This window comes from Lepidochelys kempii, chromosome 3, assembly GCF_965140265.1.
Source record: "Lepidochelys kempii isolate rLepKem1 chromosome 3, rLepKem1.hap2, whole genome shotgun sequence".
Lineage (NCBI taxonomy): Eukaryota > Metazoa > Chordata > Testudines > Cheloniidae > Lepidochelys > Lepidochelys kempii.
The window spans coordinates 177,522,644-177,543,352 of NC_133258.1; the positions used below are offsets into that span (position 1 = coordinate 177,522,644).

Sequence of the window (20,709 nt, forward strand, 5' to 3'; positions counted from 1 at the left end):
TCCCTATTTTTATCAACTCAAATTTTCACAAAATTTACACACAATTTTGGTGGGGTGCAGACAATAATTATTAGACAAAGGACCCTGAGATTCAAAATGTAAAAGTTTTATCATAGTTAAAACATTGTCAACATCATATGTCAAAATACACAAAGTAAATTTCTTAAATTGAAGTTTAGGAACTCCGTTTGATTCATCATAAATGGAATTTTTTGGTTTTTTGTGTGTGTAGTGAAACTGACATTTATTGACATTTACCATTTAAAAACCTAATCCTTACTATGGCTTGGCTTGGCAGATTTCAATTTTTGTGTGTGTGATTTTGGCTATTCATTTTTATTTTTTAACTATTTTAACTTTTACAGTTGGGGGAAATTAAGAGGGTGTTGGGGTCAGGGTAGCATTTACAGGTGGGCTGCAGGGAGTCCCTAGTGCTGTCAGTGGCTTCTGGGGACTCCATAGCCATGAGGCCCAAGATATCTAGGCGAAAGGTGTGGGGAAGGCTAGGGTCCTGGCCTGGTGGGCAGAGACAGCAGGCCAAGACTTCAAGGTGGAGGACAAGCAAGTGGTTGCAGGGGAGGCCACTGCACTGCCAAACAGTTCTTGCCTGGACACCACTCCCATGCTCCTCGTTGGTGAGGGAGTGAGCAGAGCCTTGACAGTGGAGTTGCAAAAGGTTCCCTGTATGGCCACGGGGCAGCTAACACCTGATCTCTCCAGGCACAAAGTGCAAAGGGAGGCTGCACTCCTGCTGACTGTTAGAGCTTGTCTTCGCTATTAGGAGATTGACACTGCTACAATTGATGCAGCAGTTGTCGATTTAGCGGGTCTAGTGAAGACCCGCTAAATGGATGGCAGAGCACTGTCCGGTTGGCTCGGTGCTCCAGCTCCCCGAGAAGAGTAAGGTAAGTCCACCAGAGAGCGTCTTCCGTTGCAGTGAAGACACTGGGGTAAGTCGACCTAAGCTATGTCCACTCCAGTTACGTTATTCATGTAGCTGGAGTAGTGTAACTTGGGTCAATTTACTCCAGTAGTTGAAGACAAGCCCATAGTGGTGAATATTTTTTGTCTATTTTAGTGTCTGCTGAAATAGACATTTACTGACATCTATGGATTTAAATTAAATCTTGCCAAGCCTAACTATGCTATATACAGATTTATTTAAACAACTATATAGCTTAAATTACAGTTAATTCAATTTCCTGGTTTTTACATTTAATATATTAAAAAATGGTGAATGATGCTTTTCTTATTTAGTAGATTAGTAGATTAACTTCTTTACTCCTGATTTGCAACAAGAACTGTTTGGATGGAAATTGGAATTCAGTTTAAATTGTACAAATGGAATTTGAAATCTCTCTTTAATTAGTAAATAAAGCCACTTTAGGTCTGGATACATGAGAGGACTTTTGCATTTAAAACTAAGTTAATTTAATTGTTTCTGATTGCCATGTTCTTCAAGATTTTAGAAGTAGACATGTCATCCTCTTGCACCTAGTTTTTTTCATAGCTTGGAAGAGGACAACAAATTTTCCTGTTTTTTCAACTTCCAGTTGGTTTCTTAACTTTGAGCAGTCATTGAATTGTAACAGCTGAATAAACTGTAATAAAGAAAATATTCTGTCTGCACCTGCAGAAGAGGCTACTGCCATGAGAAGATGATTTAGAACATCCACAGACCAATTCCAGGTGCTCAGGCAGTGCCTTCCACCAATTCAGTGGTTAAACTTCCTTTAAAACTTAGCAGTAAACTTGTATTGCTTATTGTATGTATATTTAAATTAAACAGTTAACATATTAGAATAATTTAGGCCTTAATGTAGGCTGTCCATTTCAAATTTAAGTAGGTTTATTTTTAAAAACTATCTTTTTAAAAAACAAAAAAAATCTGATTTAAATAAAGTGTTTTTTTTTTTGTTATTGAATTTTATCCATCCTACAAAACAGTTTCCCTATAAAACCTCTGTTTTCTCGCACACTCAATTCTGAAGCAGTCACCTTTTTGACTGAAATGTCTTGTACTTAAAACATTTCCTTTCAGGTACAGACTAATAGAAAACTGAGCAATATACCTAGTCACTCCTCATGTTATGAGAATACTTATACTTCGTACAATTTAAAATTATATGAATATAGGCTTAAACAATACTGCTTAACTTTGAAAGTTGGCATGAACATAGTCTTTGAGCACTAGTCCTTTAGTTTAGCACTAGTTTGGTTTTAAGAACGCTTGTTTTGACTTACTAGCATTGAGCATTTGAAAAGTGGAAGCAAACGCAATTAAAAATAAATAAATCCTGAAATGTACTAATATGCAGTTAGTTGCATGTTAGGTGCACGTTTGTTGCTTCAAATGATGTACAAGTTCTGCGAGCAAAACTAACAAGCTGATTATCTCTGGACTCTTATGTCTACACAGGGATTAAAAAAAACCCTCAGCTTGCCTGGGTTTAACAAAAATTAGTGTGTAGACCTTCAGGCTTAGGAGTCCCAGATCTCTGGCTCCAGCCCAAGCCCAAATGTCTACACAGCGATTTTTAAAGCCATGCAAGCCCAAGCTAGCTGACTTGGGCCAGCCACGGCTGTGGCATGGGTCTTTTAGCCCTGTGTAGACATACCCAGAGTCGTCTTCTCTTAAGATCTGACACCTTCCCTCCCCAAACAAAAGCTTAAATGCACCTTGCATTAATACATAGAAACTTCCTCACTTGAATGCTTGGTTTGCCACCAAATACAGAAGGGTGGTATTTTCAAAAACACCTAAATGATTTAGGAGTACAAAGTCAATGGAACTTTTAACCCTCTTGAGTCTTCTGAATAGTCGTTCTGTAATGTTAATTAACCATGTTTTCCATGTGTTTTCTTTTTGTCGTTGTCTTGTTAAATGTGAAATATAACTTACTCTGGGCTATTCATTCTAGCACACTGCACATTCTGTATCTTTTATATTGTGAATTACCATTTCCAGAGCAATTTCAGCTTCTGGAATTTCCCATCTTTAAGGCTGTAAAATCAAGCATTCAGCTGTGGCATTGATGTTAGCTCACTCTTGTAATAGTGGGGTGGGGTGGTTGGTGCCACAGTGTAAAACGAACCTGCCACAACAGGATTTCAATTGGGCACTGAGGCAGGTCAGTCTGTGTACAAAACAGTAGAGTGCAGCTTCCTTTCGCCCAGTGTTCAAACGTAGCGAAGAGCGTCTCTTGTATCTTCAGCTTTCTGCAGGCTAGGACAGAGCTGCCTGCAGGTCCGAGTGAAGGCATGAAACAAGTTAGACCTGGTTGCGCCTCCCAGCATTTTCTTCCCTGCAGGATTTATAGTCTTCTACCTACCCAGCCACTCTGGGGAATGAGGGGTTTGTTTGCCAATTAGTAAGGCAGCCAGAGCTGCTTCTGACCAGCATGACTGCTTGTAGCTGTAGGGCTTCTATCTCAGACAGGGTTTTAACCCCCAGTTTGCTGGGTAATATGCATGTTAAATTTCCAGTCTCATTCTAAAACCATTCAAACATCCTGCTGTTTGATAGCATCATTAGACATGTGAAGTGTATGATACAGAAATCGAACTAACGTATGATGTTAGAAATGGCATTCAGTAGGAGAGAACTGATGATGGTTTGGGATCTGTCCAGTTGAGATCTCTTCCCTCCCCCCACCCCACCCCCCGTTCAGGACCATTGCAGTTGTATAAGAATTGGTGCTCAGGCTAATGCTCCCTACCTTAAAAGTGCAGGGGTTATTGGAGGGGAAATTCTGAGAAACATTCCCAATTTTGGAGTTTGCATATGGGCGCACACACATACCCAGGAGGTCTGGTCCATCTGAGCCTGGATTTATTACCTTTCCAGGCACACTGAAGCATTTAATTCTGAGCACTGAGGAAGGCATACCTGAGATTATTAAGGGTAAATACATCCAGTGAGCTGTTTGTCTTTATATTTTTGTAATATTGTAAAGTGCACAGACCTTGAAGTGTTCAGTAAAGTGAAAGAAATTGAGTAACTTCTGCTGTGTTGCATAATACATCTGTCTCCCCCCTACCCCCCATCACTAAAGTTTTTTACAAACTTTCATACCTGTGGTGTAGGAAGGCTTGCCATCTTCCAATGTGAAGAAATTTACAGTCTTCACTGCTAACAGTGAACAGAATAGATACTATCTGTAAGACACCATTGCATCTCTAGACTGCTCACAATACATAAGCAGAAGTTTCTGAGTTGAAGAACTTTAACACCATTGCTGTTCAGAGACGTACATTGGAACTGTGTAATGGTTTTTGCAGATGTATGTTAATGTTATGCTGTGTGTTACAGATGGTGACTGTGTTAAATTTTTATTATCTTGTTTGCTGTGATCATATTGAAAAGTGAAAAAATAACAGCATTATTAAAAATGAAACTCCGCTCAACTTCTCTGCATCCATCAGAACAGCTGAAATCTTACTGTTTTTTTGACTGGAAAATTTAATTTAATTTTTCATATTTTTAAAGATTTTTGCTTACCAAACTTCTCATTTAAGAGTTTTCCCAAAGCTGTGCCCTGTACAATACTTGCTCACAATCTTTTAAATTGTGCCAGCAGAAGTATTTCCCCATAATTCTGAAACCAGTATTACAGAAGAGGGACTAGATCAAATATCTGATTTGAAATTAGCTTTCTGTTGCCTTGTCAAAACATGTTTGTTATACCTCCATCAGGTTACTGACATATGTTAGCTATTGGACCATTCTGACATTGAATAGACGATTCCAGATAATTCTACCAATCTAGTCCATGAAATGCAATAGGAAGCTGACCTACTTCTTCCATTTTCCCTTCCCACCCCCAACTCTGGGCTGTTAAGGCACAGGCATTAAGGTATCCATCCTCTTTTGTTGTTGGCGGGAGTGGTGGCGGTAAGCAAGTTCTTGAAATTAATAAGTATGAACAAACCATTGTTGCAGGTAACTTTTTTTTGCCTCAGGTTATGAAGCATATTTGTATTTTTATCTTCTTGGTAAAAGAATAAACTTTCTTGGTGACCTTAATGGAAGTAGAAATAAATTCTACCATGCTATGAGAAAACTCCAGTAGATAGTTAGTTATCCTCAGTATAGTTGTGACTTTTGTAAAGGTCATCAAAAGGGTGTCTATACTTGACTTGCACTGTGTTTCCCTCCATCCCCCTCATTTTTTTTTAATTTTAGCAGTTTAAATGCTAAGAAACTTTAACATTGCAGTACACAAAACATTATTTGAGTCCTGTACCGCTCTCTTCCATATTAAGTACCTTACTATGCTCTACTGCATGATCCAATAAAAATTCATAACTAGCTGCAAAAACTGGTGCATTAACACAATCACAGGATGTGAAACGTTTTTGCTATGGTGTTTGTTTGACTGGCCTACTCCACCTGGCAGAAGGGTTACATTAGTACAGATTTAAGTAACTGTTTTGAGTAGACTGAGATGCAGTGGTACAGAAGGACCTAGATTAAAACACAAGAATTTCTTAGGAAAGTCTGTAGTGGACAGAGATCATCCCCTGAACCATGATTAAGGCTACGATTTAGTCATGGATATTTTTAATAAAAGTGTCCTGTCCAGGATTTATAGTATAAATACCCCTGACTAAATCTTGGGGGGGGGGGGGGCGCAGCGCAAGGGGCCACCGTTGAGCAGTGGGTGCTCCTGCTGGGGGCCGCCCGAACAGCGGCCAGTGCAAATGGCCCTGGGGACGCTCTGGCAGCAGCCGGTGTGGCTGGCAGCAGAGTCGCTACAGCAGCAGCAGGTGGAGCTGTCCTTCACCACACCCCACTCACTGTAGATGTCCTTGGTCAGTGAGGACCAAGGGTTCAGAGGTGCATCTGTGTGAGTTCACCTCCCTCCCAGGGAAGAAGACACCTTGCTTGCTCCACTCTCTCTGCACTTTCTCTAGCCAGCCGCTCCGCCGGCTGGCTGCTTGCTTGCTGCTCCTGCTGGCTGCCTTCTGCTATGACCTCTGAAAGTCAGTCTCTTAAGGTTTCACCCAGCTCTTAGTGATTGTCAGCTCTTGGGGGAACCTGAAGCAGGGTGGGCAGAAATGCTGTCCCACCACAAGTGATTTCAGCTCTAGTAAGCACTTAACATAACAAAAGGCTCAAAAGTTAGAGCTAAATAGGCTCCATAGAACAGAGGGGAGTAACAGGTTAAACCAGACCGGGGACCCTTAGGCAGAGTCCAAACTTTCTGGCTGAGGCACCTGTCCCCACCCCTCTTACTTTCACAGGGGTCTGGCGTTTGAGCCCCTGGCTTAGCGAGGTCCTTTCAGCTGAAGGTGACCTCCTCAATCAGGACAGGTTAAGCACTGTTCTGCTCCGCTTTAGTCATACAACAAAGACAACTACATTGATAACCTTTCACTACCCTTGCATTTAGTACTAAAGTGATTTGTAACCCAACACCAGCCAAAGTTGATCATTTTGAGCAACACAGTTCTATCTGCTGGATATCGAGGCAGAGTAGGTGTGTTCATAGAAATACAGTTTGCTCCTGAAGTCTCTCCACCTCCCAGCTAGCTGTTAGGGGAGAGCTCACTCAGACCCTGCTTACACTTAAAAAAAAATCAGTGGTGTCTCAAACTGGTCCTACAAGACCCTCATGAAACCTCTGTAAGAGACATCTTCCCTCTGTTTGTTTTATAGCAGCTATGGTTGGCTAGGAGACTATGTAAGTTCGGAAATTTGTCAGTTTAAATAACCCTATCTTCAGAGACTGTTTGTTTTTGATACAAAGTATCACTTTCAAGTAAAGCAGAGAGTTCCTCTTAAAACAGAGGTCACCAACCAGTAGATCACAATCAACTGGTCAATCTTGGAGCTTCTGGTAGTCTATCTCAGTCTAGGGTTGCCAACCTTCCTGTAGCTGAACTGGGAGATTGGCTGCTAACAGTCCTGCAGCGCAGCAGGGCTAAGGCAAGCTCCCTGCCTGCTCTGGCCCCATGCCAGTTCCGGAAGCAGCTGGCACATTCTTATGGGCCCCTGGCAGGGGAGGCAGGAGGTCTCTGCGTGCTGCCCTCACCTGCAGGCACCACCCTTGCAGCTCCCATTGACCAGGAATGGGGATCTGCGGCCAATGGGAGCTACGGGGGCAGTGCCTGCAGACGGGCAGCGTGTGCCCCCTTCCCCCATCCAGGAGCTGCTGCTGGACATGCCAGCTGCTTCTGGGAGCAGGGCCAGGTCAGGCAGGGAGCCTGCCTTAGCCCCACTGTGCTGCTGCCTGGGCGCCACCTGAGCTAAGCGGCACCTCGCTGGAGCCTGCACCCCAAACCCCTCCCATACCCCAGCCCGAACTCCCCACTGCATGCAAACTCCCTCTTAGGGCCCGCATCCCCTCTTGCACCCCAACCTCCTGTCTCAGCCCCCTCCCAGAGCCTGCACCCTGAACCACCTCCTGCACCAGGCTCAGCCAAGAGCCCCTCCCACACTCCGAACCTCTCAGCCCCAGCCCAGAGCCCACACCCCAACCCCCTGTCCCAGCCTGGTCAAAGTGAGTGAGGGTGGGGAAGGGAATGGAGTGAGTGGCGTGGGGCCTTGGGGAAGGGGTGGGGCAAGGGTATTTAGGTTTGTGTGATTACTGTTATTTGTACATTTTCTTTGAGGTAGATCCTGGGTTGCACTTAAATTCAAAAAGTGATCTTGTGCTTAAAAAGGTTGGCGACCACTGCTCTTAAAACAACCAATTATTTGTTTTGGAAGGATATGAACTTGCATATATGTTTTGTCATTGTGTCACCAATATTGCAACAGTGATTCATTATTTTTGGAATTTGAGAGTGGGGAAGGAACTTGCTGTTTCATAAGTTTCAATTTCAGCCTCTTCCTCCTTTCTTCAGTCACACTTTAGATAACCTGTCTGTTTCTTCCTTCATTTACCTTTCCACTCTCCTTGTTACCCAAGATTGGAGGGGTGTTTGAGGCAAATCATGTGAAGGCCTTTTCAAGCAGCTTAGCCATACAGGCCAAAGTTTTCTAAGTAAAGCACCTTAATAAAAGTGGGCTGATTCCTCTCCCTCTCCCCCCACCCCCCAAAAAAGGAAAAAAGACCTGAGTCCCTGGACTGTTCCTATCAGGTTTCTGCCATGTGACTGTAATAAAGATTTTAGCTGCAGTTTTAAGTTTTATACAATCTGGATACTGCAGAGGACAGTCAAATAACTCCCATATAGTGCTTTATTTTTTAAAAAAATCATGCTAGATAAAGTAGGGAGCATGCTGATTCCTTTCCTCATTCCTTACTGGGAATTAGCAAACTAAATTAAAAATGTAGTGTAATTCTGCAAGGACAAATTTTTTAATTTGTATGTGGGGGGAAGGAAATCTGTGGTCACCTGTGTTGTCTGCTGTGGAAAAACTAAAGATGAAAGTAGGTAAATAGGGAATTTTTATTTTGTCTTGAATACTGAGCATTGTCATTCTTTGTAGTGTTCCCAGTTCAGGCATACCCTTGGGAAGTAATTGTGCACCACCAATCTAAGAAGAGTTTAGCCCATTTTTCATATCTCAGATCTTACTGTATGTGGTTCTTGGAACTAGGTTTTTGAGAGCCTCCATATCAAACACTTTGCTTTGTTTTGGTATCATTGTGCTTTTCAGCTATTACTTGTCAACGCACTCATTGGGGGGCATAGGTGAAGCAGTTGAGCCATACTATTTCATCCCTGCCTTGCCAACCCTAAAATGATTTGCTACAGTGCCGTTAAGCATTTTATTCCACTTGGCATACTTTTGTATTGAACCCTTGTACAATTTTTTTTAGAAGATTAATTTTTCTGATGCAACAAAGCCATAACAATCTGTCACTTGTAACCTGATCCATGTTTAGTGTAAATATAGATATGTTTTTAGAATTGACTTATGAGAAGTTGCTTTACCAGAGTTTGAAATAGTTATCATGTGACTGAGAAATACAAGAACTAAAACTCTGCCTTTTTTCAATATGCACAGTTCTCTATATTAGGATTACATTGAGGTAAGTTATTTTGGCTTTTGTGGACATGATACAGTATACAATCTTTGTACTTTCAGTTCAAATTTTATTTCCCATCTCAACTAATTGGAGTCAGGTAAACTTGCACCTTTTTGACAGACAACGGGATAAACAAACTTAGCACAGAATTTTCATAGTAGTTACAGCTGGTGTAGCAACTAATTACAGAAAAGGATTGAGAGAACAATCCATAAGAATTAGGACATGATCTGGCAGGACTCCTAACAGTCTTGTTTGCTTGCAGCATAGTTAGGGGCAGGAGAAAGGCAAAGCATGGGTCTGCTGTGTTCTGTTTTATACCCTTCGTCCATGTGCTTGGAGAATACAAGTTGAGGCATGTCTGGCGGGCAGTGCTGAGTCCCCAGGCAAGGTTGAGCAATTTCCCTTGTGTGGTCTCATGCAGGTGAGTCACTGAGTTGTAGCTCCCTTGCTGGACAATGGCTGGTGATGGGTTGTTTTGACACCCTGCCTGGGCATTGGTTACTTTGCTGTTGCCTCTGGGGAGCTAATATCTGGCTGATTCTCCAACTTACAGCATGTTTTAGTGACAACCATACAACACAATTCTCATAATTTCATGTCCATTAATGCTGTACCTGTATGGACAGAAAAATAACTTTCAGCAGATCATAATCTTTCCCCTGATATCTGACACGACCTGCTTTATCTGCAAGATCACAATTATATATAAATGAGGAATATGGAGATTACAGGGCGGTCCCCCAAGGTATAGAATGTCACACTTACATCTGTATGCACTTGTGCAAAGTGGGAGTAAAACATGACATTACAGTGAAACATTATGATGCTAACATTTTATACTCACTGTGTGCTCATTTTACACAGGTGTAAATGACTACACATAACAGGTAGTGAAAACTCAAGGAAGTGTAGTAGAAATAATCCTCTTGCTTATCTATTTTATAAAAGGTATTTGAGGGTTGTTTAAAAACTGTACTGCACTGCAGTGAAGATCACAGATAGCAAGTACATTCCAAAAGATTAGCAAGTTCTGGCAAATTGTAGAGTGGTGTTTTACACCCCAGCAAAAAAAAAAAAAAAAAAAACACTACTGGCAATGTTAACTTTTTATGGAGATGGCTTTTGAGCTGCTGAAGAAGTAATCCATGTTTTGTCAATGTAGTGGCAGCCCAGGAAACCCTGGAAACAGAAAATCTGTTGAACTTTAAAATTAAGCATCTGAAATTATTTGAATCTGGCTTTAAATACTATTTGAAGAAAGACTTGAGCCTTGTTCCAGTATGGGACACAAAACTTTAACTCTGATAAGTGCTCAAGTTCCAAAAACTCTCTTCAATTAGCTAAGATGGGTTACCAAAGTAGCCATTCTGCATGGTGGTCTCAGAAAGGCTTGTAGAGCAGGCCTATGTCAAAGCAGCTAATAGTGTTGATAACTTATAGGAAGTGAGTTGCTCCTTCACCTTTTGGAGCAGGTTTGAAGAATGAAGGGGAGACAGGTAAGGTTTAAATAAAAATATTGTTAAATCCAAAGCTTCAAGATAAGATGCCATGCATTTTTTAGATTTTAATGAATTAAAACAGTGTGTAATCAGCCTCTCTGCCAAATGTATTCAGTAGAGCAAATGTTTTAAGTAACATAGGACTTTCATTTGTGTAAGGCAGATATGCATTCTCTTTAAAATTCATAAAAACCTGTCTGTCTCGCACTTTTTTGATAGTTTTATATTTAAACAGGTTTTCTGTCCAACAGTTTAATCCAGGTTTTACCACTATTTTATATTTGTGGTTCTTTGGAGGGGTTGTTTTGGGGGAAGGATGTGTTGGAAAAACTTTAAGATTTTCACTGGTGGCCTGACTTTCAGATGTGCTGAGCAACCTCAGCTCCCACTCAAGTAAATGGGAAGTGAAGATGCTTAGCGCTTTTGAAAATCTGGTCTTTTTAATCACTCTGGTCCATAGCCCCATCTGTGAATATTCATATCTTTTTGATTCTTTAATTGCTATGCCACATTCCTAATTCTGGTAAATCTGCCTTTTATTCAAATAATTCCCTTGTAATTCAGTAATATTTTAAGTTCACTCTTACTACTACAGGCTGGGGGTTTGGGGTGAGGAATCAGTAGATTAAATCATTCAGTTGTTAGTCCTGCCTGTTGCCATTAAAATTCTATCTAGCAGCTGAGAGTATTGAGTACTGTTCTCCTCCTGAAATCCTCTTACCGATTCTTGGAGACCAGAAATGAAACATATACCATCATTTTGGAAAACCCACCCCTAAACTTTCATAGTATACTGTGACCTCATCTTAAATAGATTTTTCTTGTGGCTAACCTTCCTTGCCATATTTTAAGTGCATGGGTCACCATCCCCTCTGCTTTACAATGAATAACATCCATGTGGCAACTATAGCAGTTGCTTACCTGGAAGAGTAACAGTAGGAAAGTATATATTTTTAGCTGCCTTTTGATGTGGTGTAGCAGCTGGAAATAAGGAGAGCCAGCATCAAGTGATCAGCTAGCTCTTCAAGCCACCAAGTGCTTCTGTAGACCAGAGCTTGGGAATCACTGCTTTTAGATGTGAGACCAAATGTATAGCAACATTTCCCACAAGGTCTATACAAGTATGTCCACAGCTTTAGAAGCCTCAAGGATCCAGATGCTTCTAGCCTTGATCTGTTTAAAAAGATTTATTTTGGGATCTTCTGCAAAGTCCTGTCTCACTACAAGTATTAACAGACTTAAAAAAGGAAAAGCCTTCAAGGTTTTTGTTTGGTATGATAAACTGTCTGAACATAAGCCGTTGCATACATAAGTTTAAATATACTTTATTGTAAAGTCTCTTGATAGTCTGGTGACAAATCTTAAATTTCTAGGTAAAAATATATATTTTAACCTACTCAAAATATCATTTAACTGTCTTTCTTTTTATAGTAATCATGTTATCCGCAGCTTGGAAGGAGTCCAGAACATACATGGTGAGATACAGTCTCAAGACAGGACATAGTGGTTTATATGTCTTTTCTGAGTAAGAAGGGTATCCATTATATTTAACACCACTTAGAAGCAAATAATCTCTGGACCTAATTCTCAGAGCACCAATTCAAAAGAGTACACTTTCTGCATACCTGCAATCACTTCAGAGATAGCTATAGGGAGGAACTTGCAGCTCACATAGTAGTTACAAGAAATTTCAAACACATCAGACTTATCCATTTTAGTTTACATGACTTGACTAATAGCCTTACAGGAAGTAAAAGATGCCACTCTCTCTAGCTCTGTATCGTTTTGAATCCTGGACAACTTCCCATGTGGTATCTTCATAAATCAGCTTGCTTAGAAAATGCAATTCTGAATTCATTGCACCCTCATAAACATTTCTTCTGTATGCTTGGCCTGAAGTTAAGGTAAAAAGTCTTCCTGTTTTAAAGACTTTCTGAAAAGGGACCTGTTCCCTTCTCTTTGTGCCTTATTCTGTCAGGCTTAAATAAGGGGAGAAGTTTATAGGATCTTCTTTAGGTTAGGTTCCAAAGAGGATGAAGCTAGGCTGTTCTCAGTGGTGGCAGATGACAGAACAAGAAGCAATGGTCTCAAGTTGCAGTGGGGGTGGTCTAGGTTGGATGTTAGGAAAAACTATTTCACTAGGAGGGTGGTGAAGCATTGGAATGGGTCACCTATGGAGGTGATAGAATCTCCATCCTTAAAGGTTTTTAAGGCCTGGCTTGACAAAGCCCTGGCTGGGATGATTTAGTTGGGGTTGGACTAGATGACCTCCTGAGGTCTCTTCCAACCCTAATCTTCTATGATTCTTAAACTATCTCTTCGCTTTCATAGCAGCCGCTAACATTGTCATCTATGTCCATAATGATAAACAGTGATGTCTCTCCTTTCTCAGTGATCTTTGTTTTCTCTCCTTTTATGCTCTTTTACTAGGTTGGATCTTTAGCACTATGTAGTTGCCAAGCATTGGGGACTCAGTGTTTTAGATAGTTTGTTCCAGAAATTTCAGGGAGCCTAATAAGTATTAACATTTTAGCTCTAATTTTATTTTTCCAGAATCTCCACTCAATGCTTATATTTTTCTTTTTATGAAGTTGTATGAAGACTACTGATTTGCTCTTTTTATTCCTTCTCAAGATGTTTTAGCAGAAGCTTCTGTTCCTGTTGCTTGGGACTCCCACAGCAGCCAGTAGGGTGCTCCAAGTTTGTTACTCTGGAACTGTGACACAAGGTTAAACTATACATTTGACCCCTGACTCAATGTCTCTGTGAGCAGCTCTTTCAAGATACAGGCCCATGCCTGTACTTCCCTGAGGAGAATCCCTTGACTCATCCCATTCTTAGGCTGGGTCTCCAGGCTACAAACACCCCTGTTTACCAATCTTGTTACCTAGCGGGTCCAATTGGATTTGGCTCCTGCTAAAGACTTCCCTCAGGGAGCTGTGAACAGTATCAAAATGCAGTTGCAGAGAGTAGCTTATTTGCTAAGTTCCTATAATTTTTTTTTAAATCAGAGAGAGGTTAAAACAACAAGCCTAACTACCCATTGTCTTAGCTAAATTTAGCATTTTCCTCCAAATTTAGGTAGGCCCAGCTTAGCCTTCGTATAACAACCTCCCCTCCTTGCTCCCCAAACTTCCAATTCTTTTGTGGACCAAGCTAGTCTTTCTCTGTAGACCCTGTGTCTGTTTCTCAAGGCTGCTATTTCTAGGACTCGGTCTACACTGCACAGTTAGGTCACCGTAAGGCAGCTTACATCGACCTAATTACATCAGAGTGTACACTACAGTCTTGTCCCACCAATGTAAGGGCTTGTCTATATTACCTGCTGGATCAGCGGGCAGTGATCGATCCAGCGGGGGTCGATTTGTCATGTCTAGTCTAGACGCAATAAATTGAAACCCCCCCCCTTCCGCCCCCCGAGCGCTCTCCCGTCGACTCTGGTACTCCACCGGAGTGAGAGGCGCAGGTGGAGTTGACAGGGGAGCGTCAGCCGTTGACTCACCACAATGTGTTCAATGTGTTCACAATGTGTTCACTACATTATTCAGGTAGCTGAAGTTGCATAACTTAGATCGATTCTCTTTCCCCCACCCCCCAGTGTAGACCAGGCCTAAGTGCCATACTACATTGACATAATAACTTCTCCTCCACAAGAGGCTTACGTTCATGTAGTTAGGGCTACGCAGTGTCTGTGTGGACACAGTGTTACTTACTTTGGCTGTTAGATCTCTTGTCAATTTCACAGTTCCAGTGGAGCCATGAAATTGACAAGAAAGCAAGCAGGGCAGCCAGAGCCCAGCCGCCCCCTGCTCCCTTGGAGAGTTGGACCTCCTGAGTCCGCTTCTCATGTCCTTTGTTCCCATTTTCTTCCACCTTGATTCCTCCTTTCCTTGGAGTCACCAGAGAGACTTGATACTTGTATTATCTTTTGAATAAAGCCATTGTCTTTCTGCCCAGTGTAGTAGAAATTAACTCTTTGGTAGCAAACAATACAATAGCAATCAAACTAAATGAACATATGATTCATAAAAATATTCCAGACAGCTCCCATGTTCTTCATGCCTTGATTCTAGGTTATCAATTTTGGCTTTTAAAGCAGCAACTGCAGTGTGGATGCTGCTAATATTTGTATTAGTTTTTGACAGTGTTTTGGAGAATGGCCGGCTATGACCTCTTGCTCCCTCTGCAGAGCTAGTTCTGTATAATGCTACAGGTAAAAACAGAAGTTCCATGGTTTTCCCACTTCTTTTTGTTTTTTTTAAATAATCACTGAGAAATGCTGGTTTTTGTTAAGCAAAGCCTCAACTATGAAATGCCTAGGAGTCAACTTCTAACTATAAGCTTTTGTGAGTATCTTGCTGCTTCTCATGGGAATTGACTCTTGTCTGCTTTGTAGTCTTACTATCAAAACTTTGAATTTTGAAGTTGGAGTTCTCATGTCTATCAAATACAGCTTGAAACTTTCTGTACCATGGCCTTACTTTTCAGTTTAGTTTGTGAATCTAACTGTTTTTGCAGAGAGGGCCACTGCTCTTTCAGGGATGGAAAGTGTGTTTGTGCCTGATTTCATAACTGCTCTACTGGAGTCTACTCACTGGCTTTATCCTTAATTTTTCATTATTTGTTTTACTACAGTTTCTCTAGGGAGTCAGTTAGAATCATAGAATCATAGAATATCAGGATTGGAAGGGACCTCAGGAGGTCATCTAGTCCAACCCCCTGCTCAAAGCAGGACCAATCCCCCAATTTTTGCCCCAGATCCCTAAATAGCCCCCTCAAGGATTGAACTCACAACCCTGGGTTTAGCAGGCCAATGCTCAAACCTCTGAGCTATCCCTCCCCCCCTAATATATGACACTCAAAATAAAGACTTGGAAACTTCTAAATATATTGTAATTAAAAAATGTAAATAACAAACTAGGTTTGAATACACAATTAACCTCTGCAATAGTGGCTTTATATAGTTCTTCCATGGTTTTCTATACGGATGTTTAAGTGCCCATCAAATATAAATACCAAAATGGAAAACTTACCATTATGCTTGTTTCCTCCATTAATGCTTTTGTGGGCTTTTGGCTATATTGGCGAGGTGGGGGGCCTTTTTGTAAGGTGAGATGTTCTTTATTGCACATTTTTTTTGGAAACTAGTCGCGTGTGCTTGACTGCATTCTTTTCTTTTCTTTTCTATGCTCTGTTTCTGAATGTGCAAACACTGCAATGCAGATAGCGCTACAGAACTGTGCAGGCCCTGTAACTGTTATAGTTAGCTGGGAGCTAGATCTTCTCCATACCTCTGACTGACTCGTTTGAAGGGTTTTGTTTTGTTAATTGAATAGGTGTCTTTTTATTTTTAATTTTTTTAACTTTTTGATTTAAAATCTCTTCATCCCCTCTTTGAATTTAGGTAACATAATCCATGGATCAAGTGGGAAAGATGTGGAACAACTTCAAATACAGATGCCAGAATCTCTTCAATCATGAAGGTGGAAACCGAAATGAAAACATAGATGTAGACTCCACTCGATGCTCATCTGTTAAAGAGAGAAGGATCCATGTACCCGATTTGGCTCCACAGCAACCAAGCAGCCCTTTAAGAGAGAACATTGCCTTACAACTAGGTTTAAGTCCTTCAAAGAATTCAGTGAGGAGAAATCAGAATTGTGTCACTGACATCCCTCAAATTGTCGAAATAAGCATTGAGAAAGATAATGACTCGTGTGTTGCCACAGGAACGAGACTTGCACGAAGGGATTCCTACTCTCGGCATGCTCCTTGGGGTGGGAAAAAGAAACATTCCTGTTCTACGAAAACCCAGAGCTCCTTGGATAATGATAAAAGATTTGGTCGAACACGAAGCGGCTTGCAAAGGCGGGAGCGAAGATACGGTGTGAGCTCCGTTCATGATACGGACAGCGTATCAAACAGGACTGTAGGTAGCCGTACTCTGCGACAGCGACTTCAGGATACCGTTGGGCTATGTTTTCCCATGAGAACTTATAGCAAACAGTCCAAACCTCTCTTTTCTAATAAAAGAAAGATTCATCTCTCTGAATTAATGCTTGAGAAATGTCCTTTCCCTGCTGGATCTGATCTTGCCCAAAAGTGGCATCTGATTAAGCAACATACAGCTCCTGTGAGCCCTCATTCAACTTTTTTTGATACATTTGATCCTTCCTTGATTTCTGCAGAAGATGAAGAAGATAGACTTAGAGAAAGACGTAGGCTTAGTATTGAAGAAGGGGTTGACCCCCCTCCTAATGCCCAAATACATACATTTGAAGCTACAGCACAGGTTAATCCATTATATAAACTGGGACCAAAGTTAGCCCCGGGTATGACTGAGCTTACAGGGGACAATAGTGCAGCACTACAGGGAAACTGTGATTCTGAAGAGGACACAACAACCCTCTGCTTGCAGTCACGCAGGCAAAAGCAACGTCAGGTGTCTGGAGAGAGCCATGGCCATAGCAGCAGACAAGGGGCTTGGAAAGTACATACTCAGATTGATTACATACACTGCCTTGTGCCAGACTTACTTCAAATAACAGGTAACCCATGTTATTGGGGTGTGATGGACCGCTATGAGGCGGAGGCACTTCTGGAAGGCAAACCTGAAGGCACTTTTTTGCTCAGGGATTCTGCACAAGAGGACTACCTCTTCTCTGTGAGCTTCCGTCGTTACAACAGATCCCTCCATGCACGTATTGAGCAATGGAATCACAATTTTAGTTTTGACGCTCATGATCCCTGTGTATTTCACTCCTCCACTGTTACAGGACTTCTAGAACATTATAAAGACCCTAGCTCTTGCATGTTTTTTGAACCATTACTTACTGTATCTCTGAACAGGACTTTTCCTTTTAGTCTGCAGTATATCTGCCGGGCAGTAATCTGCAGGTGCACTACGTATGATGGAATTGATGGCCTTCCTTTACCATCAATGTTGCAAGACTTTCTAAAGGAATATCACTATAAACAAAAAGTTAGGGTGCGATGGTTGGAACGGGAACCTATTAAGACAAAGTAAACAGAATCTAAAGTCCCCAGCAGGCTTGCTAGAATATGCATTTTTTTGTGTGCATTAGTTTAACTCAGCAAGCACATCAGCTTTTTTGCAATACCGTATTTAAGCTTGATGTTTAGTATCATGTCAGATGCTGTCTGCTGTTACACAAATCAAGTTGCGATGCCTCTTGAAACAATAAGAGACAAAGCGACATGTTTTTCATTAAGACCGACATAAAAATAATTTGCTAACTTCTAAATGTTTTCCTTTTTTGTAGCTGTAGTAATTGGGTGAAGCAACTATGGGGCATTCCATCTAATGCTAAAGAACAAACGTTAATTTTTTATTGGTTGAACATTTTAATGATTTGAGTAGTGTTTAAATTTTTTCAACAGAATCTTTCCTCCTTTGAAAAGTTTAATTGTTCCCTTCAAACAAGTTTCCAAATGTTAATAAATAAAACATTTCAAAATGCAGTTTAGCAGCATGAGCAGCCTGTGTTCCATTAAGAATTTTTTTATACTAAAAATTAATCACAGTTAGTGCACCAGGTTTCCTAAAGATGAGGGCTTGAATATGTCTGATCAGAAGTGGACTTCTCTTTAAAACATTCATGGATTTAAGTGACATTATTAGTAAGATTAATACAATCTTGGACAGGCAGTTAAATACCTGCTACTTGAAATTTTAAAAAAATGAAAATCTGCTTAAATTTGATTATTGCCATTAGTTAACCAGTCTGTAAACTTTGCTAAAAACTAAATATAAGAATTAGTGACCTGACAACTATCTGTCACAGTTGCAAATGACGTTGAGGAGAAATGTTTAATTTAAAACACTATTTAACATTGTTTATGCTGAAAGTGTTCATAGCTGAATTATAACCGATGAAGTGAGCTGTAGCTCACGAAAGCTCATGCTCAAATAAATTGGTTAGTCTCTAAGGTGCCACAAGTACTCCTTTTCCTTTTGCGAATACCAACTTACACGGCTGTTACTCTGAAACTTAAATACAGTTTCTAAACAAAAAAAAGACTAACCTGCACTAAATAGCAGGTTTCAAAGGTACTATTATTTTTATTTGTAAATAACATTTTTCCATTTAGCACCTTTTTGTGATATTTAGAATGGTATGTGCTGATACCATGTGAACAATCTACTTGGAATTGAAATTCTAAGTTTGACTCCATTTATTTTTAATATTGGACAGAAGTTTCCAGTATTAAATTGATTAAATAAGTTTGATTCACTTAACAGTTTCCAACTGTTCTGTCCTTGACATTTTTGCACTAAACTTGTGTTGGAATCTCCAACCACCTTTTTAAAAGTTTTTGTACCACTTAATAAGTGCTCCCTAGTTTCTTTACCAGCTGCTACGGTATGTTGTTACTTCTCCATGGCAGTGACTGTGTGAGTTAGGGAACCTTTTGGCTGCAAATACAAGAAAGTTTATTCTTGTATGCAACACTAACCCTTCTATCTGTGTATTTTTCTGCTTGCTGTGCCTTGTTATGGCTTTTTTGTGCTAATAAAGTACAGTATGTTCAGTGTTATACTTGTATATCTGATCTGTTTTATATTTGCCTAGCTTCTCTTGTAGCAGTTAACTGAATTTTTTTTAATATCCTTTACCTAGTACATATTGTAGTTGATGCACAAATACTGTGCAGTTAAATATTGGTTCATCTTTGACTCTGTTAGGTGACTTTTCAGAATCCTAACAATGTTTCTATAGTCACTGCTAAATAATAGACTGGCTACAAGTATTTATAACAAAAGATAAGTGATAAAAAACAATTCTTTTCAACAGTACTATTGATTCCCCTGTTGTAGTTGCAGATGCTGTCTCAGCCAATTATAGTTGATTACTAAATTAAGTTAATTTTGATATTCCTCGCTAAATCAGGAATAACTGACTGTTGTACTATCAATTTACAGCAGTCATCACTGAGACCACTTCTTGATAAACGCACATACATACAAAATGCCCCAAATGTATTTTTACCAAAGAATGCTGTCAATGTCTTCATTTCTTCAGCAAAGTTAAGGTGGAGGACGTGATTTCTGTTGCATCAAATATTTATCCCCAACTAAGATTTAAACCAAAGTATTTGAGAACTTCATCTGAACTTGTTTAAGTATTGTATGCAATTACGTTGGAGCATAAAAATTGTGTACGAGTAAAAGTTCATCATAGTTTTTGTGAATTGACAATGCACCTGCAAAGAGATAAGTAAATGATTAAAACAATTTTGTAATGACTGAAAGAATGCTACATAAGATCATATTGAAAGGAGTTAATTAGAAATACCCAGAAAGTACTTTAAAATGTGTTTATGCTTGTGGAAAACTGATCCCATTATGCATTTTTTGTAGTAGCTGATATGCTTTCATGTGTTAAACTTCAACTGTTAAAATGAAACTTTTTGAACATGTAAATACTTCTCACTAAGGTTATGTAAGCATGTGTACAAATGTGCTAAGTCACTTACGTTCTGATCGTGTGTATTGATGAATATGCAACTTTTGGTTTAAAATCTGCTCTGAGACTAGCTACTTACATTAAACAAAAAATCACCAGCATGAAATTGCACCTAAGTGTACCTTCACTGTGTGTCTCTGTATTCCCTCATTTGGATTTAGATTCCAGATGAGCTTTCTTTATAGCTCTTGTAATAATAGAGTTCTAATGTTAAGTCCCATCCAAGTTTTGTTCCAAAATAGGAACCTGCTCTTTGCTTTATATCTACTGCCATCTCTACATGCTGTGAATTTTAAAAACTAACATTGGAAAACTTGTTCTTACATTTGTGTAAACAGTCATTAGTGCTACCTGTGTAGAGACAATTTATTGCACCTCTCCTCTCCCCTCCCCCCAATAAATCATATTAGAGTAAGGTTTTTTTAAAGTACAGAACGGTTTATTTTATTGGCAGAGTTGTTTCCAAACTTGAAGTTTCTAAAACAATCTTCAAAATTAAATTTGATTTTAAGTGTTACAGTAGATTTAACTATTGACTATGTGCTGAAAGGTACTAATGTTTCAGATTTTTCAATAACATTGAGTTCCTTTATTTTCATTATAAAGGGGCAAAACATTTGATGTGTTGAATGCTACAAAATTAGACTGACTTTGTAGCTGACAAATTAAAATGTAAGGATAAAAGTGCCTGCTTGATCTTTAACTTTCTGGATTTTGTTTTTATAACTTTTCAAA

At 40.0% G+C, this 20,709-nt stretch overlaps 1 protein-coding gene across 2 annotated transcripts in view; it reads left to right on the forward strand.

Moving 5' to 3' along the window:
• The window catches only part of SOCS5 (suppressor of cytokine signaling 5), a 47,952-nt gene extending 27,867 nt beyond the window's left edge, over positions 1–20,085 (forward strand). The window contains exons 2-3 of one of the 2 annotated variants that reach the window (XM_073339136.1): positions 11,918–11,961; positions 15,891–20,085. In XM_073339136.1, coding sequence (XP_073195237.1) covers positions 15,903–17,513 — 1,611 coding nt within the window. In that variant the 5' untranslated portion in view covers positions 11,918–11,961; positions 15,891–15,902 and the 3' untranslated portion in view covers positions 17,514–20,085. The remainder of the gene's footprint in view (positions 1–11,917; positions 11,962–15,890) is intronic. The other variant, XM_073339135.1, reaches the window with a different exon arrangement.
• Positions 20,086–20,709: the final 624 nt, after the last annotated feature.